The sequence below is a fragment of the Grammomys surdaster genome, unplaced genomic scaffold (genome assembly GCF_004785775.1).
Source record: "Grammomys surdaster isolate TR1022 unplaced genomic scaffold, NIH_TR_1.0 278, whole genome shotgun sequence".
In the NCBI taxonomy this organism is placed as follows: domain Eukaryota; kingdom Metazoa; phylum Chordata; class Mammalia; order Rodentia; family Muridae; genus Grammomys; species Grammomys surdaster.
This window is the reverse complement of record NW_021604719.1, coordinates 7,670,579-7,695,528: the sequence shown is the minus strand read 5'-3', so window position 1 is coordinate 7,695,528 and position 24,950 is coordinate 7,670,579. Positions and strand designations below refer to the sequence as shown.

The 24,950-nt window shown below is 39.9% G+C and overlaps 1 protein-coding gene across 1 annotated transcript in view; it reads right to left on the bottom strand.

Moving 5' to 3' along the window:
- The window catches only part of Hsd17b4 (hydroxysteroid 17-beta dehydrogenase 4), a 68,022-nt gene that overhangs the window by 26,765 nt on the left and 16,307 nt on the right, over positions 1–24,950 (bottom strand). Inside the window, exons 4-14 of the mRNA XM_028777127.1 lie at positions 24,412–24,471; positions 22,382–22,403; positions 22,232–22,278; positions 20,379–20,463; positions 18,642–18,829; positions 11,189–11,280; positions 8,861–8,885; positions 7,079–7,207; positions 5,890–5,990; positions 3,660–3,896; positions 1,503–1,554 (exon numbers count right to left, since the gene is read on the bottom strand). Of these exons, the coding sequence (XP_028632960.1) occupies positions 1,503–1,554; positions 3,660–3,896; positions 5,890–5,990; positions 7,079–7,207; positions 8,861–8,885; positions 11,189–11,280; positions 18,642–18,829; positions 20,379–20,463; positions 22,232–22,278; positions 22,382–22,403; positions 24,412–24,471 (1,038 nt within the window). The remainder of the gene's footprint in view (positions 1–1,502; positions 1,555–3,659; positions 3,897–5,889; positions 5,991–7,078; positions 7,208–8,860; positions 8,886–11,188; positions 11,281–18,641; positions 18,830–20,378; positions 20,464–22,231; positions 22,279–22,381; positions 22,404–24,411; positions 24,472–24,950) is intronic.

Below are 24,950 nucleotides of genomic sequence, written 5' to 3'. Positions count from 1 at the left end.
TCAAGTATACAACATGGAGTGATCAAAGCTAGGAAGTGTAAAGGAATAATTGAGGGGTGTTGGGGAAGGAGGGGAATAGAAAAATACAAATGGTATGAAGTGGGAAATGGAATGAGGAAGGGGTTCCAATGGAGTACGAGGGAGGGAATGAGAGGCAAACAGCACCAAGGTCATCTGATAAAACCTCAAGGAATCATAGTATTTTCTATTTACCTAAAATTATAAACATACATATAAGTATATGTACACACACACACACATTTTTTAAGGAAGTTAAGTTACTTAGGCTGACAGTGCCTCCCATAAGAACCATAAACTAACAAAAATCCTAGTACTAGTAGGCATGAGAAACCTCCTTTTGAATGGTTGGTCACAGTCGTCTAAGGGACTCCCAAAACAATATAGATTACAGGTGAAGCCCTTGGTTGACCTTTGGGGATTAAAGGTGGACCCCTGTTGCTAAGGACACCACACACTTCGGACTCAGGACTCAGATGATTTTACATGGATCTTACCTGAAAGCCTGTTTCCTGTATCCTAGCTTCTGTGACTACGCAAACTAGGGAAGCAATTATACAGTTCTACCCAGATGCAACAGGCAGCATGACAAGGCGTGCTTAAAGGTGTAATGAGGGCACTCAGAGGTAAGGATCACACAGAATGAGGGAAATCACTCCTGGTACTGGAAACCTAACGAGCTTCCAGGAGCTAGTGAGGTCATAGACGTTAGAAACATACTACTGCCATTTGCTAATGGCATAATGACCAGCATAATGTCTTACTATGTTCTCAATCTTATCCTTATACCCAAGCAAGTGTAGCTTTCATCACAGAAGCCTCTCTTTACAGCAAAGGAGGATCATTACAGAAAACCACAACTGGAGCAATGCACAGATCAATGAATGGTGGGGATCCCAGCCCCAACAAATATATCTTGTATCACAAGATCAAAAGATCAGGAAAACCCAGCCCCATAGAAACATCTACAGCACGGCTCCTCCATCTGTGGCTCAGGGAACATCATGAAAGAGGAAAAAGAAAGATTGAAAAAGAGCCAGAATTTCAGGAAATCACCTATGAGCCAGTCTCTCCTCCATATGACTGCATGCGTAAGACCAGAGCAACAGCAATATCAGTGGGCATTGTAACACAGTAGGGGGGAAATTTTACAGAGTCCCACCTCTAGACAAAGAACTATAAGCAACTACTAACTGTTTGCTTTATGCAAATCGAGATAAACAACCACAAGAACCACATCTGATATATAGCCATAATGGCACATACGTTAATACAAATAAACTGATAGTATTAAACCAAAAATTTCACTGTTGATAGAAGACAATTAGGAGATAGTTACTAGTTAACATCATTTACACAAAGTCTATACAGGGAAGCTTCTAGTGTTCTGTTGGGTTGGTCTGTGTCAATTTAACACAATGAGATGGTTTGAAAGGTTAACCAGAAAAGTAAAGCACAGTGTGAGGCAATTCACATAAACTCACCTGATCGAGGAAGTGGCTTATACAACTCCAAGTACTGCTCCCCATGAAGAACCTGTCATAACAAATGTAATTTTATTAGCAAAGTTCCTTGCACTAGTTTCTACTTTGTGTGTACTGCTAAGCACAGATGACATTTTACTACCCATACTTCCTGTGTGACCTATCTCAGTATAGTTTCTGCTTACTCATGCAATACAGAGGTAAGCATAGCAGCATAAAGACAAACAGATCTTTTGGAGGAGAGAAGATCCAGGGATCCTTATATTGGATAGCTCAGTTGGGCTCTGTTCCAAGTGCTTATAATAATGCCTAGAACACACTGAGCATGCAGTAAATGTCTGCTCAATACCAATGAACCAATGGGCCTGGGATGGTAACTTCAAGACACGCAAACCAAGTAGAGATGACTCAACTAAAACACAAAGATAAACCTTACGAGCATACCCAAAGGCATGGATATGCTGGTTACATATCCATTAATGTCATAATCCATTAACATAATCCATAAACATGAATGTCAACATTCCCTTTGTGCACGTCTCAAAGCATAGAAACCAAGCACACTGTAAGGAAAAAGCAACCTAAGTTCAGGGTGGCAAAGTAACACAAGCAGGCAAACCTGAGCATAACCAGTCCAAGTCCCCCACCCTACTATAGTAGGGCAGCTCTCAGTCTTCCCGCAAACCCAGAAGGAAGGAAAGAGGGGAACAAGAGCATGGGAAACAAATGAAGGAGTGCCTTCTTCACTCTACCAGCTGCCTTGACAGCCTAAGCCAGGAACACTGAGAAACAGATTTCCAGATGGCTGTCCCTTCTTGTGGTGGTTTGATAGGAATGGTCTCCATATACTTCATGTGTTCAAACGTGTGGCCCATAGGGAATGGTACTATTAGGAGGTGTGGTTTTGTTGGAGGAAATGTTGTCACTGTGGGGACAGGCTGAGGTCTATGCCCAGTGTGGCACAGTTTCTCTCTGCTGCCTTAGGATCAAGATGTAGAACTCTCAGCTCCTCCGGCATTATGTCTGCCTGCACGCTGCCATGCTTCCTGCCATGATGATAACAGACTAAACCTCTGAAACTGTAAGCCAGTTTATAAGAGTTTATAAAGCTACTTTGTAAGAGTCACGGTGGTTGTGGTGTCTCTTCACAGCAATAATACCCTAAGACACTCCCAGTCACAGAATATGAACATCTTATTCAGCATATAACATGGGAGAGAGATTAGGAAACTCCAGCTCAGGTTTTTGACCCTTTCTTCCAATGTTATCAAACAGTGTAAGAAAGTGAGTTCCCATCAATGGGTTGATCAATAGACAGAAATCTGCCCACAGCTCTGATTCAGCAATCTGCTGATGGCTGTTGTGAGAAGGAAGCCTGTGGCAGTTACAAGGACTTCAGCTTATACTTTTTTTTTTTTTTTTGCCCCATACACTTTCTTTTCTTTTAGTTTTTGAGCATCTCATACAATGAGTTTTGATCACGTCCATCCCTCAGCCCCTCCCAGATTCTCCTCTCCCTACCCACCCAACCTTATGTCTTTTTATTTTAAGTCCAACAAGACCAGTTTATGCTGCCCACATACTTGGATGTGTGGTCTTCAGTTGAAGCCTGGTTAATTTACCAGGCTATAATCAGAGAAAGCTGTCCCTCCTTCTCCCAGCAGCTAACAATTGCCAACAGCTCCATGGCTGAGGGACGGGAATGTGTGTCCAGCTTCTCTTCAGCTGATGCTCTGGATGAGCACAGGCAGTCTGTAGCCCTTTAAACTGAGGACTGATGTGAACCAGTTATATTCCCTCTCTGACTCAGTCTTCCTGTGTGCAGAAGCCTAAACCTAGTTACTTACAATTATGGTAGAGAGGATTAACAGCATTACCCCGGTAGACTATAGATCGGTATACTATTCTTGGAATTTGGAACTAGCTCTCCCCTCTTTTATTCATGAAAAGAAAAATCAAAAAATATACTAAATCATTATTCCTAAGCCAACCACCATAGTCAATGTATATTCATACTATTTCATACTATGTCAAAATTGTATGTATGTATGTATGTGTGTGTGTGTATATATATATCTGTACATAGTAATGTAGGATGAGCCACTTATCAACCACATTTAAATAAACAGGAAAAAACAATATTCTTGATAGGTATACCTTTGCAAAGTTGATTGACAGCCCAGGAATCTCTGCCAGCCCTCCATTCATCATGGACTTCTGAGCGACAATGACTCCAAAGGTGGGCAAACAGGAGAAGTCAGCACTGCCTTCATAAACAAACTTCAAATCCTTTGGATTTTTGACTGAAGCTCCTACTCCAAGGGCATACATAATGCTCTCCAGTTCCGTATATGAAGAAGAAAATGAAGGAAGTTTATGGCCAATAGCCCCAGCCTAAAAGAAAAACAAGAAGACTATTACCCTCCACAGCAGCATCTGCTGGCCCCTACTTCAAATCATAATTGTTAGCTAACAATATTCTCAGGCTTAAAATCAGACTTCAGACAGGGACAGATTCCTAGGTCACAAAATACCAGGGAAGTATTAATAAATTATTTTTTACTTGTCTACTACACTTCATTTTTTCCCCTTTTATTGAAAATTGATTTTTTCTCCTCAGATAATACATTGTGATTACAATTTCCTCCCAGTTCCTCCCTACCTCCTCTCCCATTTGGCTCCACATCCTTCCTGTCTCTCATTAGAAAACAAACAGGTTTCTAAGGAATAATAAATTAAGTGTGTGAGTGTGTGTGTGTGTGTGTGTGTGTGTGAGAGAGAGAGAGAGAGAGAGACAGAGAGAGAGAGAGAGAGAGAGAGAGAGAGAGAGAGAGAGAGAGGTATGATAAAAATAAAACTAACAGATCAGAATAGGATAGAACAGACAGAAGGGATAGGCCCAAGAAACAGATATAGACACAGAGACCCACTCATTCACATACTCAAGAATTCCATAAAAACACTAAACTGGAAACCATAATATATATGCAAAGGACCTATAAGCTAAATAGAAAGAAATATATATACATAGATATTATAAAATAAAGGTATGTATATATTATTGAAATAAACATAGATACAGATCTATGTATCCTGACCTGAGATCACGGCCAGCTAACAGTACACTGAACATGTCACAGAGCCACAGCCTTCCTGTTACTGTTCCTAATTCAGTGGCAAGCATCTGACTGGTAACCACATCAACATTTTCTAATATTATCAATGATTTTCCTCAAAAGATCTGGTGAGCAAAAGGAAAAGAACCATTAAAATAAACATTCTTTCCCAAAAACTTAGAAAAATCATTACTGAAGGAAGGTTACTGGTGGCAAAGAAGAAAGACACTTGTAAAACTGAAGAGAAACAACAAAAGAAAGTTGCATTTCAATGGTCAGCTTCTCTTTGTTCATTCTATCTACATCCTATCTATATATTTTACAATAAATCACCCATTTATCTTTTAACTAGTAAGTTAAGAATAATTTTGTTAAAATGTGTTGGAATTGTTTAGATTTCAAAGTATCTTGACTCAGGCATTTCAGCACAGAGGCCACGCTCTCTGGTTGGCAGGAGAAAGGGGACAGTGACCAGGAACCTGTAGCACAAACTGCTCACCAGCCATTGGTGCCACCCCCCATCCAAATTTGTCCAAAAGTTCAAATCTATTTCAAAAGTATTTAAAGTGAGCCATGAAGAGATCGAGAAGATGACAGGGACAGCACTCACAAACACCAGACACCTTGTCATCTCAGGTCCTATTCAGCAGCAGCAGTTAACAGCTTTCTTCTCCCTCTCCCACCCAGTCTCTCCCAGGTTACTTTTCAAATAGCAGGAGCACATGGGCTAGTCAACACATCAACCTGGCAACTACCTTGATTCATCATAACCCCAAAGAAAGACTATCAAAACTTACATGCAAAACTACAACCCTGAAAACAGAGAAAGCTTTCAGCTTCTGTACCTATTACCAATGCCAAAAGCAGAAGCTTAGCTGGTACTTTCTGCTCCCACACTCACACACTAAGGAGAGCTTTAAAAAAACAATACCCAAAACCCTTCTCTCCTTGCAAGACAGCCCCCTACCAAAGCAAAAAACACGGTACTGCCCAGAAAAATCTCAGAAGAAAAGCTGAAAAGATGAATAGAGTTATCTGGACAGTTGCAGAGTTGACTTCAAGCTACATGCTCACGTGAGCATCGTGAATTCCTTATATGTCAACTGAGCTTATCCCAAAGACAATCATAATGGATTCCAAACACACACCACTGATTTTCTCCATGATAAACTGCAGAGTAACCATCTCCAAAAGAAAGGCTACAGTGGTGTAGGGAAGGAGGGAGAGAGGAAGGGAATGTAGAAAGGTGAGCTGCAGGCACTTCTACTTACAAATCCTGCCGCAGCTGCAGGTGCCGCATGACTGGTATGGTTTGGTGAGATTCCTTCTGAATCTACTTTATGTAAAACTTCGATTATACCACCTGTTGATTCTACAATTAAAAAGATAAGAAAAGATAGAGCTTTACTATAAAGCCTGAGTTAGGAAACCGCAATATGCTAGAGAAGAGCTACCACACACTTCCAACCCTCCCACTCCAGGGGAGAGCCTCATAGCCCTGCTTACCAACCTACGTGGGTTATTTAAAAAACAAGAGGACATGAGTATCCCAGAGCCATCCATCCACCAGACACACCAGCCAAAAACACACAGGATTAAGAAACACTGAGCAAACTGGCTGAGGAACAACACTCTTCAGTATGAAGAGTCCTAGCTGATAAGGTTTGGTCTGCTGCAATGTACTGTAATACTGTAATGCTAAATACTGGCTCTGGTTGCCCTCAAGGACAAGAGAATCCTCTCTCTTATAAAAAGTAATGCTATGTAACCTTGTTTCTTTTTTTTTTTTTGGTTTGGTTTGGTTTTTCAAGACAGGGTTTCTCTGAACTCACTCTGTAGACCAGGCTAGCCTCGAACTCTTGAACTCAGAAATCCGCCTGCCTCTGTCTTCCAAGTGCTGGGATTAAAGGCGTGTGCCACCACCGCCTGGCTGTAACCTTGTTTCTTAATTTAAAACTACTGTTTGAATAAAGGTGCTGACAGCCTATAGCTGGGCAGAAGAGAGGTAGGTGGGGCTTCAATTCCAGGACTTGAGGTCTAAGGAGGACCACGAGAAGAGAAGGCAGAGGGAGAAGACTCCATGGGGTAGATGAGTCTTGAAAAACATGACCACGAGAGCTAGCCAACTGGAGTTAAGAGCTGCCCAAATGCAACATAAGTTATAACTTGGGGTTATTGGCAGAGAAGAAGGTATAGTGTCTTAGAGGATTGATATCTGCCCAGCTCCGGTGCATTAAAGGCTTATTATAAATATAAAAGTTGTGCATCTTTTCTCGGGGAACTGAATAATCAAAGGTGAGGTGGAAACCCCTGACTAAGAATAAATGCTTACTACAACAGAAACTATGTTCCCAACATAATGGGTCACCATCACCATAGTAGAAACAGATAAACTGTGCATAGAGAAGACAGCTTGTCACCTCTGCTCCTTGATCAGGACCAAATGGCTCAGGACTCTACCTTGAATGGTCTTTGGCTTGCTGGCATTGCTGAAGTCACAGATCTTCTCCCAGTTGTCCCTCACTGCCTCGGGAGTCATGGGCTGATTCCGCTTTCTGACGATGGCTCCAAGAGTCCTCTCCCAGCGCACTAGTCACAGAAAGAAACTGTGAGACTGAACACATACCTTCAAGACAGAATGTAAGCTGCTCAAGAGTCCATCTTCAAGATAAAGGAAAATCATAGAGAAAGGAATACATTGTTCTCTAAAATACCCACTAGCAGAAATGTCAATTTTAGAGAAAGATCCGCAGGGGAAGGCCGAGGGAAATGAACAGGAGCTCAGCGTAAGAACATAAATGGTTGAAAGTGCTGTAGTGAAGCCCACCACTCCCTAGGCCAAGTAGCCCACACCACGTTAAATGACACAGAATTAAATCAGATTTAAAATAAGCTTAAAAATATAAATGTGAAGCTGCAGAGAGAACTTCCCTAACTCTGTCAGGAGCTACTAACAGCAGAGTCTCTTGCTCAATCTAAAACCCAAGATACATGTGGTCATGCCAAAAGGCTCGGCTTACAACCACGGGTCGTCACTCAGCAGAGGGCACTTCCCTCTCCTTGTGGATAGATGAAGACTGGGAGGACAAAGCTCTGCTGCTATGACCTGAGAACTGGAAGTGACAGCAAGCAGAGATTACAAACCTGTCACAACCCCTGTACTACCTGGCCACCATTCTTGGCTTGCCCTCCATTCCCACAGCCCCACCAGAGCCACACAGGTCACAGAAGTACTGCTGTACTTGAGTTCTCTTAGAGATTTAACACTGTTTTCTTTTTTTAAACATTCCATAGGAATAACTAACTAGCAATAACATTTAAATATGGCAGAACACTAGTGACCATTCAAAATAAGACATCTTAAAGAAATGAAAAAGATAACAGTTCCTAGATTTTTCCTACTGTAAAAGTGTCCATGTATAGCTGTTACTGCAACACTTATCTTGATATTTTAAATGGGCATCATTAAGATACTCAAAATGAGAAATATAGGTCGCTTTATGTTTAACTAGACTGGAGTCATTGATGCATATATCATATATATATTTACAAAGTGTATCAATGTCCTCCAGTGATATCAGTCTTCTAAACAATTCAATTAATCCTATGATTAATTGTGATACCACCAGACAACTAAAAGCAAGCTGAGATCCTGATTTTTTCACATTTTTTAATGTTATAAAGCAACTACCATATTTGGAGTGCAGAAGGTTTAAGAGAGGAAATATCAAAGGAATGAAGCCAAATGAATTCACTGTGGGGTAGGGAGGGACAATTCCTACAGCTCAGCTGCAGCCCTGTTCTTATTCTCTCGTTCTCTCTCTCTCTCTCTCCTGACATCTTACAGTCTAAAAAGAAGAGAATTACATGAGAGAATTGGAGAGCTGCCAGTCCATCTAGAACAAGCTCCTCCCATATTTCAGGCAGTTCTCCCTCCCACTCACTGTTCTGATGAAAGAGCATGTGGGAAGCCAGAGCCATTGGAAGATAAATGTCAACAAAACAGAAAGCACAGTATCTGAAGAGGGGAGGATAAACCAAGTGCAAACTATAGGGATAGCACAGGTCCTTAGAAGTACAAGAGGCCTGCAGAATAAGTCCCATGCTGTAGTACCTTTTGCTGGACAAATACTCAAGTCTGCATAAGTATACACTAGTGATTATGCATTTGACAAGCACCATCTCTAATGGCTAGACAGGCTATAAAAGCAAAGTCCATCATAATCCAAAACAGAGACTTACATTTTCCAATCCATCCTGCTCCAACCTAACAAAGGGAAGGAAAGAAACATATCATCTAGTGTAACTCATTACGAGAACGTCTTAGTTATGAGGAATACAGGACGCTGGTTGACAGGAATGAGGCATTACAGGTGTGCGCAAACCCCCTGGCTTTACCCCTTGCTGACGCTGATGGCATCAAAGCAGAAGCCTGTAGCAGGCAAAGCCGTGGGGCTTCATGAGGCTTAGGTAAGGCAAAGGATCACATTCTAATTTTCACAGGAAATGCTAATGTGTTTTATTTCTGCAATAATTTAGAAATCGCTCAACCTTAAAGGGGATGGTATCTGATTTACTTCCATCTCAGTAAAATCTTTCCAAGCCTTTCTTCTGGTTTCCCTTTAGTTCTCTGGATGGTGATCAAGGGTCAGCATCTCCAACCTTGGACCACATCACCTGACTGAGATGTTCCTCCAGCTGTCTGCTAACACCATCACCTTTAGCCATGTGGGCAAAGTATCAAACTACAGACTCTTCTCATGGCCAAAGCAACTGCACCAGCTGGACTACTCTGCAACTACCACTAACAACTCCAGAAATCTGTCAGAACTTTGCAAAGCAGACTTATGGCTCAGTGGTTAAAAGCACTAGCTGCTCTTCCAGAGGTTCTGAGTTCAATTCTCAGCAATACTATAGTGGCTCACAACCACCTATAAGGGAATCTGATGCCCTCTTCTGGCCTACAGATATATATGCAGTAGAACACTCATATATTAAATTAAAAAAAAAAATCCACACGATAATAAAAGAAAACAACACCATAAGACTTTGTATGTACTCATGGTCTTAGCTGTACGGCAGTAGAGATGAGGGTGTATATAAAGGTCCACCAAAGGGAAGAATCCATGTAAAATGCACATCTAATAATAAACTGGAAGGAGACATTTAAAAAACATTACTAGAAGTTCTCTCGATAGTAATGTGTGGTTTTATGTTCTCCTATTCACATTCCTGTGTATTTAAAATTTCCACAAAGATGACATATTAGTTTGTACGGTTAATAATATAACTATAAGGAAATAAGTAATATTTTGGTTCCTAACTGGGTAAAAAGAGGTCAGACCAAATTTCAAATTGTGACTCAATATTATTACATTTTTTTCTATCCTGTAAAATTAAGGGTGCAAAGTTCTTTCTGCATCTAATTTCCATAATTCATATTCAGTGGTCTGGTCTGATTAGAAAAGTGGAGGTACATAGCTTTGCTCAAATATATACAGACCTGTTTTCCTTTAGTTATTCATCAGCTTTTAATTCAAATCAAATTAACTAATAACATATTACTTCAAACTGAAGGAGTGTTTTTTGCTAAGAAATATTTTGAATGTTATAGTCTACATACAATAGGTTCATTATTGACAGAATTTCAAAAATGGGGTAGAGTGAGGTCTACCAGACAACACTTTAGACTAAAAGAAAAAGATCCAACACAAATGAATATGCAAAAATATGTAAATTAGCTTAGATGGTGACACAAGGCCTTTAAATTCAATCCCCCATAGTACAAATGATCCCAACAAATGGTGGAACTGTATGTATGTAGCTTTTGTTTTACAATAAACATTGAAAGCTTCACAAGAGGGAGAAACAAACACTTTCTGCTGAATTTAAAATAAGCAAGGTATATTTATTGATCTTTCACAAGTCAAACATAATATCTATTATATTTGTAATTAAAGTTGCAAGAAGAAAACATTAGGCTCCCATGCCAAGGGTTTTTAATGATCTGTAGTTCCCACAAAGACCTCAAGAAAACATAAGCCCTGGGGCATTAATTTATAGTCACCCTGCAAGACAGCAAGTATGGGGCAAACTTTCAAATTCTGGCCTACCTGACTCTAAACACCTGCTTTATCATTCAGCTTATTAAATTAATAAGACTTTCTATATTTTACTAAACACATCAAATCAGCCACACTGCAATTAGGAAAAAGTATTAAAAATGGACCACAACAAAAAGAATTTATAATGATGTCACGTTCTACAAAAAAAAAAAAAAAGACACAGATCTACATTTGTTTAAAACAAGGTCTTGCTGTGTAGTCCGAGTAGAACCAAACTCCCGTCCTGTTCCCTTGGCCTGCAGAGTGCTAGGATAACAGTGTATACCTCCTTCCCTGGTTTAACACATTGTTCCATAATAACATATACAAAAACATTTTACAACTCAAATGATGCAACCGGTACAGACCTTTCCAAATATAGCATTTGGGACAGACTGATGCACAATCTGTTTAAAGTTTAATTAGAGAAACAACACTTTAAGACAGCAACAAAGTTTCAAAATACCTCAAATAAGCCACCATTCTCCTCACAGCTCTCATGGCAAAGCCAAAGCACCAGAGGGGCCACATACTCTGGCTTCAGGGCTTCAACAAGATCTGAAACAAAGACAAGAGCATCCATAACCAAGAACGCACATACAGGCTTCATAAACCATTTTACTTTCTGGAAACATTTTACATAAATAACCAAAGACTTTTAAAGCAAATGTGAACATTACATATAATTAAACTTTTTCATCCCAACTAAGAAAACCTAACATACTTTCAAGTTTCTGCAATCACAGGCATCACATGAGCCTTTAATGATGGGTAGCATATATTCACTAAAAAAAATTACCAGAGCTGCCTGGGAAAGGACTGGTGAGCAAAATAATATAAAACTTGACAATCTTAGGTAGCACTCATTCTCAAAGTTATTTTACTCTGCCTGCGTTTAATAAGCATCCAGGAAACTAGGAAGCATCCTTGGCAAGTGTAAGCGCAGAGGATGCCTGAGCTGGAACGTTCTGCTGGACTGGAGACTACAAACTGTAAGAATGCTCTCCCACTGCACTCTGTGAGCATCGTGTTAGTGCAGAAACGAACTATTACTCAAGGCAAGCGAAGACCAGGGCTACAGCATTGGCTCTGCTATGCACAAACTTAGGAATGTGAGCATATGGCTCGACTCCCCCTCTCCTGGATCTTCATCAGTAAGCTGGTATTTAGAGTTGTTTCCCTACCTAGAGTGCTTAGATGTTCCAAGTACAGACGAGAGGTGACTATATCCTACAGTCTGCTATGTGCTTGTAATATCTTATAACTGTACCTAAAGGGCTGTGTACGCGCAAATTTTAATTGATACAGCCAAATACAATTATACTCTGATGAAAATTTTGATATAAATCTAATTGCATGTTATATGTACTTTTGCTCACCAATCTTTGCCTAGGCAACTCTATTTTTCTCCTGAAAAACTGTTACTTTGTTGCTCAAGCATCAAGGATATATATAGTTATTACAAAAGACTGTTAAAGGAATCCTAAACATAGAAAAGGAGCCCAGAGAACACAGGAAAGAAACTGCATAGCAGGAACAAGAGGTGAACAAAGGACTAAGAAGGAGCTCATGGTGCCAGGGCTGTAAACCAGCAAACCCTGGCTGATGACTCGGAGGAAGAAGAGAAGAAGAAGTGGAGAAGACATGAGCAAGAGTCCACACAAACAGAAGAACAGTGAAATAACGAAATTAGAAAACTTCTCTCAGTAATCATCCAAAATGTAAATGCTCTTAACTTTCTGATTAAAATATGCAGATTTGCAGACTGGGTTTTAAAACAAGATGTTTCATTTGTTGTCTCTATGAAATAAATATACTTTACTGGCAAAGACACATACCGCAAAATGCTGAAGAAACAATGGATGTCAACTTACCAAGCAAGCAGAAGCTAGACATACAGCAGTGTAAATATGATGGTAACATAAAAGCAAACTTCAAGGGTAGGCAGAAGAGCAAAGCCAATCTAACTATGCAGTAATATGCTGATATTATTAACAGACAGCCCATAAAGAACATGGGGCAGGGAGACAACTCTGTGGCTAAAGTGCTTGTTGCTCAAATATGAAGTTTGGATCCCAAAAAACCCACACAAATGCCAGGTAGGTGTGGCACCCTGCCTGTTCTAGATTCAGGAGACAGTGACAGAAGATGCCAGAACAAGTCAGCCAGCCAGACTAGCTATACTGATTTGACTGAGGGAAACTGCCTCAGGGTATAAGATGTAAAGAGATTACTTAACTCAGGGTCTTCACATGCACATAAAATGCATTCGTGCACACCCACAGACACACATACACAAACAAAAACCACAAAAAAATGAAAAGAAACTGAAGACCTGGTATTTATATCTAAAGCAAAAAATAAACACAGCAACCAACAGTATAAAAATAAAAGCTAACACAAAGCCCAATTTACCTGTCTTTATTGCCAAAGCATCATATTCAGAATCCAACAAAATGTGAAAGTCGTGCTAAAAGGCAACAAAGAGTGCCAGAGCCAGGTTCAAACTCAGCAGAGACTTGGGAATTATCAAATTCTGAGATTAAAACAACTAATTAATATGTTACAGGCTCAAATAAAAAAGAAACAATATATAAAAACAGATTGATATCAAGTGCACAGATGGAAACTGTAGAAGCAAAAGAAAATAAGCCAGCCGAAGAAATGATGCATCACATGCTCTCTCTCATCAGAGGCAGGAAGAGCCACCCTTAATCTGGGCCACACCTTCTGGTGGCAGCACACAGAAAAGGACATGGAAGAAGAAAGCTTTTACTTTTGTCTGCTTGCCCTCACTCTCACTGGCAAGTTCACCTAGCCTGCTGCTGAGGCACTCCTTTGCTGGTGTCAGAACCCACTTCTTTAGGATCATGACACAAACTGAGACATGCAGCCTTGTAGGCTGAACAACTTCTGGATTCTTGGATTTCCATGAGAAAACAGTCACTGTTGGACTAGCTGGACTACAGACTATAAGCCATTCTAATAAATCCATATATGAATGTGTGTGTATATATGTATATATGTATATGTGTGTGTGTATATATATATATATGTGTATATACTAGTATATATGTGTATATATATTAGTGTATACACACACATATATGTATATAAATATACCGACATACATACATACATACATACATATATATGTGTGTGTGTGTGTTTGTGTGTATATAATCAATTCTATTCTTCCAGAAAATTCTAATATACCAGACAGCCCACAGAACCACTTAGTGAAATATGTAGTACTGAAAAAAAAAAAAAGCCTCCAACCTAAATGCCAATAAAATAAACCTTCAAAAGTAAATTTAGAGAGGCAGATCTATGAGTTCAAGGCCAGTCTGGTCTACAGAGGGAATTGCAAGACAGCCAGGGCTACACAGAGAAACCCTGTCTCGAAAAGAAAAAAAAAAAAAGGAATAAGTTTAGAATCAGAATCGGATGTCTGCAAATGGATCCATATTTACCACCTTTCACAAAACTCAAGTCCAAGTGGATTAAAGACCTCAACATAAAACCAGATACAATGAACCTTATAAAAGAAAGTGCCTTGAACTCATAGACAGAGGAGACAACTTCCTGAACAGAATACCCATAGCACAAGCACTAAGATTGACAATTAATAAAGGACCTTATAAAACTGAAAAGCTTCTGTAAGGTAAAGAACACCATAAAAAGGACAAAATGGCAGCCTATAGAATGGGAAAAGATCTTCACCAACACCACATCCAATAGAGGATCAATATCTAAAATATCTAAAGAACTCAAGAAACTAGACATCAAAAAAAAAAAAAAAGAATTCAAATGTAATTCAATTTAAAAATGGTGTACAAATCTAAATAGAGAATTCTTAATAGAGGAATCTCAAATTAGCTGAAAAACACTTAAAGAGATGTTCAACATCTTTAGCCATCAGGGAAGTGCAAATCAAAATAACCTTGAGATTCCCATACTTGTACAGCCACTATGGAAATCAATATGGAGGTTCCTCAGAAAATTGGGAAATGATCTATCTCAAAATTCAACTGTCGCTTTCGGCCTCGGCAGCCATCTTCCAGTTAACTCGCCAAAATGATGAACACAAAGGGAAAGCGGAGAGGCACTCGGTATATGTTCTCTAGGCCTTTTAGGAAACATGGAGTTGTTCCTTTGGCCACATACATGCGAATCTATAAGAAGGGTGATATTGTAGACATCAAGGGAATGGGTACTGTTCAAAAAGGAATGCCCCATAAGTGTTACCACGGCAAAACCGGAAGAGTCTACAATGTCACCCAGCATGCCGTGGGCATCATTGTAAACAAGCAAGTTAGGGCAAGATTCTGGCCAAGAGGATCAATGTGCGGATTGAGCACATTAAACACTCGAAGAGCAGAGACAGCTTCCTGAAGCGGGTGAAGGAGAACGATCAGAAGAAAAAGGAAGCCAAAGAGAAGGGCACCTGGGTTCAGCTGAAGCGCCAGCCTGCACCACCTAGAGAAGCACACTTTGTGAGGACTAATGGGAAAGAGCCCGAGCTGCTGGAGCCCATTCCATACGAGTTCATGGCCTAGTGTGTAAAAGAAATAAAGGACCCAACTGCAGAGTTTTTCCTTAGGTTCAAAAAAAAAAACAAAACAAAACAAAAAAAAACAAAATTCAACTGTCACATTCCTGGACATAAACCCAACAGATATTCTACCATACCACAAGTATACTTGCTCAACAATGTTCATACCAGCTTTATTCATAATAGCCAGAAACTGGATACTATAGACATTGAGATGCCCCTCAATGGAAGAATAAAGAAAATGTGGTACATTACAATGGAGTATTACTCAGTTGTTAAGTTAATCACAACATTTGCAGGCAAATGGTTGGCACTTGAAAACAATCATCCTGAGTGAGGTAAACCAGACCCAGAAAGACAAACATGATATGTGCTCACTTATAAGCAGGTATTAGCTATTAAGAAAAGGATATTCACACTACAATCTGCAGACCCACAGAGGGTAAGCAGCATGAGGGTCCTGATGGAAGCAGGGGATAGATCTCCCTGGGAAGGGAAAATAGAATAGATTTCGCAGGTGAACTAGGGGCAGGTGGTGACTGATGGAAACAGGAGGGATTGGGTGGCAAAGGATGGAAGGAGAGAGTATGAGGAGAGACGACTGGACTTGGGGGAGGGAACCTAGTGCAGCTGAAACTTCCTGCAATCTATGATGGAGGATACAGAGCCTGAATGGGCCATCTTTGCAACCAGGCAAGGCTTCTAGTGGTAGGACTGAGACACCAACCCAGGCACAAAACCTTCAGTCTATAACCTGTCCTGCTTGCAAGATGTGCTGGGGCAATGGTGTCTCAGAACTTGTGGGAGTGGCCAACCAATGACTAGTCTAACTTGAGGCCCGTTCCACAAGACAGAACCCATGCCTGACACTGCCCAGATGGCAGGAACCAGTAGTCGGATGGCTCAGAGACCTAGAATAGAATCAAACACATCTGGCCTGAAAAAAAGTCAATGAAATGATTCCTAATGGTATTCTGATATAGTCATAGATCCATGCCTAAACCAATTGTCATCAGCTGATGGGATCAGATGCAGAAACCCATAGCTAAACGTTAGGTGGAACTCAGGGAAACCTGTGTGAAAGAGAGGAAGAAAATATTGTAGGAGGCAGAGGGATGAAGGACAGACACCAGGAAAACATGGCCCACAGAATCAACTAAGCAGGGTTCATGGGGGATCAGAGACTGGAGTGAGGATACGGAGCCAGCATGGGTCTGTGCCGTGTCCTCTGCTTATACGTTATGGTAGTATGTACAGCCTGGGATTTTTGTGGGACACCTAACAGTGGAAGTGGGGGGTGTCTGACTCTTTTTACCTGCTCTTGGGACCCTTTCCCTCTTCCCAGGTTGTCTCATCCAGATTGGTATGAGGGCTTGTGCCAAGTCTTACTGTAACTTGTTATACGATGTTTGGTTGATACCCCTGGGAGGCCTGCTGAAGACAAATGGAGGAGCAGTGGATCTGGGGGAGGGGGCTGAGAGGCGTGGAGAAAGAGAATACTGTGGTTGGGAAGTAATGTATGAGAGAAGATTAGGTAAAAAGAAAAAAAATCTAAGAAAAAAAAAAACAAGCAAACAAGAGTAGGAGGCAAGCCACACATGGTGGCAGCAAAGATGCTTCCAAAATACACAAATACTTAAAACTCAAAAAAGGAACCAACTGAAGCTAAGAATGAAGGCGCAGACATTCAGGAGGTGGAGGCAAGCTGTCACGTAGGAAGCCAGTTTAGGCTACAAAGCAAGATCCTATCTGGTGACCTTAGTTTAATCCACAGAACCAGGCACGGATGGAATAAGAAAACCAATGTCACAGTTAACCCTGGACCTCCACATGCATCGAGTAACATGTACACATATGCAAACACCATGGGCACACCCAGAATAAAAATAAATCGTAATCCAATAGATACTTCAGCAAAGGATTAGTGCGACAACATAGGAAAATGCCCAGCATCACGTGTCATCAAGGAGTCTCGAATTAAAATAGTAACGTCGTATCACTAGAGAACTATTAAAAAGACTAGGATTCTATTTTGATTTGCCAACTGCTAGCAAGATATAGCACAGGAATTCTAAATCAGTGCTGGTGGAAATGCAAAGGAGGAAGACATTGTGAAAGACCATTCAGTAGTTTCTTACACAGATTGTAGTCTTACAAACAATCCAACAACCACATTTCTTACCATTTTCTCAAAAACTAGAAATTTATGTCCATATGAAACTTAGATAAGAACTATTGGTAGCTATCTTTGTAGGGTTTCTATTCCTGGGATTAAAAAAAAAATGACCAAAAGATATCTGGGGAGAAAGAGGTTTATTTCATCCTCTAGGGAATGCAAAGCAGAAACCTTGGAATGCAGGAGCGGATGCAGAGGCCATGGAGGAGTACTTCTTCCTGACTTGTTCCTCATGGCTTGTTCACTCTGCTTTCTTATATCATCCAGAACAACCTGCCCAGGGATGGCACCACATGATGTGCCTAAAAGCATCAATCCAATCATTAACCAAGAAATGCCCTACAAGCCAATGTGGTGAGGATCGTTTTCTCAGTTGAGTTTCTCTCTCCCCAAACTGGCTCTAGCCTGTGCCAAATTAACATAAAAACTCGCTAGCATAATAGCTTTACTACAACAATAAGACATAACAAGCAAAACAAAACAAAAAGACAACAGAAGCAACCAAGATGCCCTTATAGGTAAGTTAATAAACAAACAGTGGCGCCCCACACCGTAGGCTACATACAATCAATACACGAGTTTCCCCATCCAGAAGGAAAGTGGAAGGAGTGGACACATGAGGGTGTGCATTTGTAAGAAGTCTTATATTAGACAAAGTGAGTCCTAATGCAACTATAAACCATGGTGAACACTATAAATCAGTATCAGTTCATCAGTTATAACAAGACAGCATGGATGTTAATAGGAACCCAGGAAAGGAACATACATGAGAACTCTACACTCTAACCAATTTTCCTATAAAGCAAAACTGCTCCAAAAAAAAGTATGTTACACTCTATATTCATGCTATGCATTTCATACTGTACTTTATATGATCAATATAAGTAACCTATAATTATAAATAATTGTGTTGTACTTACTATAAAATAGAAAAAAATGCTATTAACCTGTCTACAGAAATATGTGTGGGTATATCTATGCAAAGAAAAGGGATGAAAGTTTACTTCCAAGAAGAAAAATTAATGGCCGTTTCCTATAGTTTCCACTGTACTCTTTAAGTTTTTTCAACAACAGCCATAAATTACAAAAATGCTCTTGAAATTGGAAAGAAAGTTTCTTTTAAGTATTCAGAAAATTAAGTTCTTTTGCAAAGCTCCTTCCACACACAGCAGACTCTATCACACTCACCTTCCGGCATCACAGTCTCTGTCATCCGTGACCCAGCACTGGGGGCAATGGTGTTACAGTGAATGTTGTTCTTCCTGCCTTCAATTGCCAGAGTATTGCAGAGACCCAGAATGCCCAGCTTTGCAGCACCATAATTTGCCTGGCCAAAGTTGCCATATATTCCAGAAGCTGAGGAAGTCATAAGGATTCTGAAAAAAACAACACCAACATCATCTCTCCCTGTGCTGCCAACACTGCAACCCTAACTGTTCTGATGCTGCAGTGCCCATCAAAAGCGACTCTGTACACCCAGCTTCACTTCTCACAGCTATGAATCATACAGGTACAATGATGTTGATATAAAAGTGATATTTCATAATTCAACTATAGGATTTAGTACATAGAAAGAATCTCTGGTTAGAGCCAAGTGGGTTTAAATATAACAATATTTATATACTACCTACCAAAAACAATATTTATAAACACAAACTAGCAACATGTAAGTTAATGTTTTAGGAAGAAATATTAGGTCAAACAATTGTAATTCTTCAGTGGTCACCACTTTGCTGCTCCATTTCTGGATAATAGTGAACACCATCATATAACCTGGCATAATCTCACTCCACTTAAAACAACAAAATAAATCACAACGTTTACTTTCAGAACTGTCAAGATCAAGATAAAATAAGAGTCTCAAAAAAATCAGCATCATTAACAATTTGCCTCTACAACCGTCTGAAACCTAAACTGCAGGGCTGACCCTGACACACAGAGGACAGAATAAATGTAAATACAAACAGGTTACACTTTTGCAGCAATAGAGAACTCCTGATCCCAAACACTTTACAAAGACTAGCCCATGCTAGCATGAGAAGAAATGGCCACTCATCTCTCTGTCCATCTGGTTGCTGGGCACACCAAATAACAATCTTCAGTGCTTACACTGCTTTCTAAAGTTGTTGTATAGTAGTTTCCTACAAAATTAAAATCTTCTGTCTTGGGATGAAATTCATGAAGCCACAGGATGATTACAGGGGTCAAACCACTGTAGGTTCTAAGGGGATGTGCTGTGGGGGAGCTCTTTAAGCTCAGTAAGTAAATCATTCAAAGACTTCAGAAAGTCCCTGAAACTGACAGGATTCACTAGACCCCTCCCTCCCAAAGGGTATATAGGTAGTAAGGACAGCTACTAAAAAATCTCCGCCAAGCTGAGCTGTCTGGAAAAGGCTTAGATTCACTGAGACACCTAAGAAGATGTTCTCTAATGAGTTGAGCTTCCTGTAGGCTGTACGGTAAGCTCCCAGTGTCTAGTTTTTGTGCACTGTCACCCATGCTGAGGGGGAATTTTGGTGATGCAATCTGTCTTTGAGTCACTGCTGCTCTATTTAGTAGCCCCTCATCCACATTCCTGTAACTAATGCCAATAAAGCTCATTACTTTGTTTTGCTAAGCTGAACTCTGGTGGTGTCTGTACTGTTTTGTTGACTCTTGTTGGTTCCCCATCTGGGATGAATAAACATTGATTCACATCTTGTCTCCCCAAGAACAGTGTCACACAAAGAAACATAATAAAGGCTCATGGGAAATGTATTGATAATAAAAACATGTGGTAAAAGAAAACTACAAAGCTTGTGAGTGAGTGTGTGCTAAACTGTACTCTAAAGCCTGCACCGGTGTGACAGTGCTTGCCCCAGCACCATACACTCGTGAATAGCACTCTGTGCAAACATCCTTGCTGCTAACTGCAGCCAACTCTACCTTCCAAAATTCTGCTTCTTCATATGATCCCATGCTGCCCGGGTCACTTGGAAGGAGCCCCGCAAGTGAACTCTATGAATTATATCTGAAAAAGAAATTGTTTTCATTATATGTTTGTCAAAAGTAAGGTGTGTCTTAGAATAAACTTACACAAACATGTTCATTTTATATGGGACATTCCTAACCATCTACTGTCACACCCAGATAACCACTTTTGCTTTGGTTACAATTATACTACTGATCAACAACTCATACCTATATCTATTAGTTTCTCCTATAATTTATAAAATTACTATAATCTTTACATTAATCTAAACGTGATACTGTATTTAATTAATGCCCACTCAAAATAAAAATGTGCTAATAAAACCCAAGAAGGAGACAGTACAGTCTTTTTACATCTCCACTTGCATGTGCACCCAGCAACAAAAACTTACCCAAAGCAACTTAAGACCAACTTCCTTTGAATAAGTACCTGTAGGGATTTAGCTTACCTGGCAAAGTGCTTGTCACAAAAGCATAAGAACCTGGGTTAGAGTTCCAGAAGCCATGTGAAAACTTTAAGCAGGTAGCAAATGCTATGTGTAATCCCAGAGCTGGTGAGGCAAAGACAGCTACTTGGGACTTCCTAACCAACAAATCTAGCCCAACTAGTGAGCTCCAGACCAGTAAGAGGCTCAAAGGAGGTAGGTGGCATTCCTCCGGACAACAACCTAACATTGTCTCTGGCATATAAATGTATATGCACACCCATCCCACACATACATGAATATGCATGCATTAAAAACAAATATCTAGCTGGGCAGTGGTAGCGCACGCCTTTAATCCCAGCACTTGGGAGGCAGAGGCAGGCGGATTTCTGAGTTCGAGGCCAGCCTGGTCTACAGAGTGAGTTCCAGGACAGCCAGGGCTACACAGAGAAACCATGTCTCGAAAAAAAACAAAAACAAAAAAAATCTAAATAAATACATTAAACCCTGGATTGAGAGCTGTCCCATTTTTGACCGTTCTTACTCATTTGATTTCATTCTGGAATTCAAAAAAAAAAAGTTTCCATACAAATACTAGATGAAAGGCAGGGTACATGCCAACTAAGGCAGGACGAAGGGCCGATACGGAGTAAGGGACTGGGTAGGATGGATTCTCATCACTGAGATCTCTGTTCTCAGCTTCCTATCCCACCTGTCCCAAGGAAGAACTAAAAGCTTTCCTTTGCTTAATTCTCAGGCACCAGGACATTGTACCTCTTCCAAGAGTTCTAGGGACAGAAGCTGAACTTCATCTTAGCAATGACGTAATTATCCCACCTCAGCAGCTCTGCCTGCCATTCTCTCAGCCACTGCTCTGCTTACTTTGATGACCGTAAACAGAAACAAAAGAAAAATAAATGTAATGGGCTTTCACTGTTACATAAACTCAACCTTTACAATACAGGGAAGGGAAATAAAAAATATTTCCTGTTTATTGAAAGCTTCAGATTAACATCCAGGTTTTCTCCTACCCTATTCTTAAGGCCTTTGTTTTCAATTTGTAGTACCCTGGGCTCTTCTACAGCCTTTTCTTCTCATGGGGAAAACACACACACACACACACACACACATGCAAAGACAGAGTTAGGTAAAACATTGTAAAAGCTACTAGAAAGAGTCAATACTAAGAAACAAAACTGTTTTCAGCAACTTTTAACAAATGTTTAAAAATAGGATACTTCTAACTATATAAATCATTTTCAATAGTTAACTCATTAATATTAACAGTAGCAAATACAAAATATTTCCTTAATAGCATATTCATTAAATACTAAAAGACAAAATAGATAGTTACATTCCAAAGAAGCAAGAAAAACATCTTACCCCAGTCTTCATCACTTATCCTGGAGAAGGAACGGTCCCTCAGAATTCTAAAATATTGATAATACAGAATGGTCAGGGAGAAAGGGAAAACACAAAGCGGTAAATGCAGTGGTGTGTACTTACTACAAATGAAAATACAGAAAGACTCACCCAGCATTGTTGACCACAATATCTACAATATGAAAAAGATCCAAGTTACATAAATGAAAGTAAACATATTAATTTACACTTACTTACAACTAGCATTTATTTTTAACAAGTCCCCCAGAAAAACTAGATAAAATAAGAATGTTACCAAAACAAAACTTTAATATCTATAGCAAAAAAAAAAAAACTTACAAACTAACTTACAAAAAACTAACTTACAAAAACACAATCATCAGGTCTTCCTCTCATACTCAAAAATTTAAATCTCCTCTCTTCAGGCCTGCGATCCACTTGAGAGGGGAGGGCAGGAGGTTCATGAGATGAGAGCCAGCCTCAACTACACAAAAAGTGTGGGATAACCTGTATTGCATGAGACCCTTTCTCAAAAATAAAATAAAATAAAATATGAATTCCAGACAAACACACTGAAGCCAGAAACCAATATTCTATTTGATAAGTCTTTGTAATCTCACTATGCAAAGAAAGTAAGGTTTTTAAAGATTCAGCCTCTAGAATCCTGTGGCTATCCCCTTCCCCTGCATCACACTCTGTGGCTTCTGTCCCTGTCAGATGGCACGTGACCATAGCTCTTATGATTCAACCTAACAAACTAGTATGTTGGACTAAACAAGGACAGGATACACTCTACTGATAAGCAGTAGTGCTGTCCGGACTGGAGACCCACAGTCCTGTTGCCCTTTTGCAATCCATTAATTTTAATAACAATGTCTGGGACTAAACCAGGAGAAGTTGTTAGAGAGAAGGACAAGAAAACGTCTCTAAAATGAAGAGCCTTATTGAGCTGGATAGTTTTATGTGAACTTGACACAAGCTAAAGTCATCTGAGAAGAGAGAACCTCGATTAAGAAAAGGCTTCCATAAATTCAAGTTGTAGTCAAGCCAGTAGGGCATTTTCTTAATCAGTGATTGATGGGGGAGGGTCCAGCCCATTGTGGATGGTACCTTTCCTGGGCTAGTGGTCCTGGGTTCTATAAGAAAGCAGGCTGAGCAAGCCATGAGGAGTAAGTCAGTAAGCAGCACTCCCCCATGGCCTCTGTATCAGCTCCTACCGCCATGACTCTGCCCTGCTTGAGTTCCAGTCCTGACTTCCTTCAGTGATGAACAATGCTGTGGAAGTATAAGCCGAATAAACCCTTTCCTCCACAACTTGCTTTTTAATCATGGTGTTTCACTACAGCAATAGAAATCCTACGACACTTATCATACATATTTCTTCTAAATTTATAAGACATCAAATCATCACTTAAAAGAAATACACTGGGTCCATTATTGCCAAAATACCAATTTATCTCAAAGCTGTATCTCAAAATTTTGAGATTTAATTGAATTCATTAAAAAGGACAAAGAGCTTATGCACAGAAAATGTTTTAATCACTTACGATGCAAAAAAAACTTAAATACTACCTAAATATGCACATGGCAATAAGATCATCTCCTCAAGTCCATCACGCAATAAAATTGGTTAAATAAAATATTTGATTTATAAAACAAACCCGAAAATCTAATTAGAAAGAGAGATTTGTTTGCTAAACAAATATCAATTCAAAACTATTACATGAGGAAGCTAGCAAGAGCCTCATTAGTATCATGTAATAGTTAGTTTTCAGTGTGAACTTGACCCAACCTACACTCACCTGGGAAGAAAAGCTCACTGAAAGACTGTCTACATTGAGCTCACCTTTGGGCATATCTGTGGAGGACTATCTTAACTAAGTTCATTGATATTGAAGACCTGGGCCATTGTGGATGGCACCATTCCCTAGGCAGGGTTTCCTACACTGTAAGAACGGAGAAACTGAGCTGAGTTTAAGCAAATCCCATACACTTCTGTCCTGCTGATTTCATGACGTAACTGGTATCTGAAATCCTGTCAATAATTTCCCACAAGACTGTATCCTAGATTTGCAAGTCAAAATAAATCCCCTTCTCCCTAATTTGTTTTTCCCTGGGAATATTTTACCACAGAAACAGAAATGGAACTTAAAGACATCATAATTGCAAGAAAACATCACCTATTCTGCCGAAGGTGTCCAGTGCTGTCTTCACAAGCTTCTCGCCTGCTTCAACCGAATCTGAGAAGAGCAACGAGGACAAAATGTCAATAACCTTCCTCACAAATCGCTTTCTGTGGCTCAGAGCACATGAGCGATACTGCCACCCAACAGAATAAACTCAAAAAAGGCACACAGCAATCAACAGAGTCTAGTATAGCAATCAATACAGAGTGCAGTATTACCAAAGAAATTTTTATGACAGACAATCCATTAATGAGCAAAATAAGGATAGAATAGAATGAATAAGAAATGCTGAGAAAAGGCTTTAATTCCTCTTGGGAGGCAGAGGCAAAAGGATCTCTGTGTGTTCAAAGCCAGCCTGGTCTACAGAATGAGTTCCAGGACATCCAGGACTACACAGAGAGACTCTGTCTCAAAAAACAAACAAATAAACAAACAAATAAACAAGCAAGCAAAAAAATCTGACAAAAGACTAGCTAGAGGAGTGCTGTCCAATAAAACTGCTTATGGGAAAGGGAAGGAGTACGAAGTAATTA